General features: G+C 47.5%; 1 protein-coding gene across 1 annotated transcript; it reads right to left on the bottom strand.

Moving 5' to 3' along the window:
- Positions 1-1,436: 1,436 nt before the first annotated feature.
- On the bottom strand, positions 1,437-1,888 carry LOC119347643 (low molecular mass early light-inducible protein HV90, chloroplastic; the record flags this gene model as incomplete). The annotated part of the gene is made up of 1 exon (XM_037616238.1): positions 1,437-1,888. A coding segment is annotated over one exon (312 nt), but the record flags the coding sequence as incomplete, so codon positions are not given.
- Between the last annotated feature and the right edge of the window lie 4 nt (positions 1,889-1,892).

The following is a 1,892-nucleotide window of genomic DNA, read 5'->3' as shown; positions in this document are numbered from 1 at the left end:
GCGCGCATGTGTGTGTGGACATGGTGACAATACATTGGCGCCGTGGGTCCGTGGGCGGATCTGGCTGCGGCCATTTCTCCTGGCCTTTGAGGCGCGCATTGTTCCCCTCTGGGGCGGCGTGCGACATCGGGCAACATTGGGTAGGACTGGCTCGCGCGGCTTGGAGCGCGTTTGGTGTGGTGTCGGGGCTGCAGTTCTTTTCTGCGCAGGTGGGGCTCCTCTGGTGGTCGACGACGTCTATCAGCGAGCATGTTCAGAAGGCTGACTTGTCCATGCCGATCCGTGCCTCTGCGTTGTGCTCTCCTGACCTAGTGTTCGGTCATGCATGGTGTCGGTCTGAGTTGAGCTCTCTTTCGCGGTTGTGCTGTTGGCGGATCGGCGTCGATGGCCATGGGCAAGGCGGTGTACCCCCCCTCCGCCCCGCATTCATCGGGACTGGTAGCTTCATTGTTTTATCTTGGAACTTTTTCTATGCTCAACATACATCATCACATGTTTAAAGCCATAATTTGGCTTTTTTGGGGGTTCGATTGCTATATTTATATTAGTTAGTGCATTTTCAGGCATTTAGTGAATATAATTCAAATTTGAATTGTAAGTGTATGAAATAGTTGGCAAAATTTGTTTGAAAAATACTATTTGTATTCTTTAGTCTATGCATAGGCTTTACTCGAGAAAATAAAATGAATTCAAACATCTGGGTGCCAAGCCTCAACCTGGAACATGAACTTATCAATTTTTAATTTATAGAAAAAAGCCAAACAAAATCTAAACAACATGAAACCTAAGATGGTATCATCATATGGTATCAATATGCGAGGTAAAAATTTGATAAGGTTTTGCAGAAGTTATGACATGTACTGCTTGAAAATCGGACCAACTTGGCGAAAGAATTTAAGTTTCGAGAGGGAATGTGCCAGAAGGTGAAGTGCCGGTTGATTCATCGTTTGACCTTAAATAAAATCTAAACATACACCATCACAATTTCTTAACCTTAGGGATCTCCACTTATTTTTAATTCCCTGCTACAACTACTAAGTACACTATGCCATTTCTTGTGTCTATATTGCAATGCTATACGTATTGTAGTTAATACAAATACATGTAGGAAAGAAACACATGATTCGTGTGCTGAATGACCATTGGTGGAGGTAAAGAAAAACTCGGCAAAGCACCTGAGACACGTGTCAAGTAAAATTTGCATCATCTTGCCGCCAAACACTTTATTTTGCCGAATACCCTCTTTTGATACTCGGCAAAGCCTTTGCCAGGTAAGAAACTCAGTATACTCTGCTTTGTGCGAAGGGTATATGCCAAACACCCTTTACCGAATGCAACACTAGGTAAAGACTGTGCCAAAGTTGAAATGACCCTTATCGATTATACTAAGGTACACGATAAAGAAGCAAATTTCAGTACGTGAAAAGAAGATCTCGAATGAGAAACAAAGCAGCTCCCGTAGTATGAACTGTCTTTAATTAGTATAAGCACTACAAAGAATATGAGGATGATCAATTCTCATCATTTACATGTCCTAGGTACAGGTTGTGTTATCCGGTCCACGACAAAGCTAGTTTTACACGTTGATGAAGGGCGCGCCGGTGATGATCTCGGTGGCGGCGAGCGCGACGAGGCCGAGCATGGCGAAGCGGCCGTTCCAGAGCTCCGCGTTGGCGTTCATGATGGCACCGGCTCTGCCCTCAGCGCTCTCGCCCTGGAGCAGTGGCACCAGCGACGCCACAGACAGCACCGCCACGGAGTAGGCGAACCACGCCTGCCCGGTGCCGCTGCCGAGCTGCGAGAGGAGCCCGTCGCCACGGCCTGCTTCCACGGCAAGCGCAGTCACGAAACCCACCATGGCCAGCCGCCCGTTGATGCGCTCCGGCGCGGGT

The sequence above is a fragment of the Triticum dicoccoides genome, unplaced genomic scaffold (genome assembly GCF_002162155.2).
Source record: "Triticum dicoccoides isolate Atlit2015 ecotype Zavitan unplaced genomic scaffold, WEW_v2.0 scaffold71454, whole genome shotgun sequence".
In the NCBI taxonomy this organism is placed as follows: Eukaryota; Viridiplantae; Streptophyta; class Magnoliopsida; order Poales; family Poaceae; genus Triticum; species Triticum dicoccoides.
This window is presented reverse-complemented; position numbering and strand designations above follow the sequence as displayed.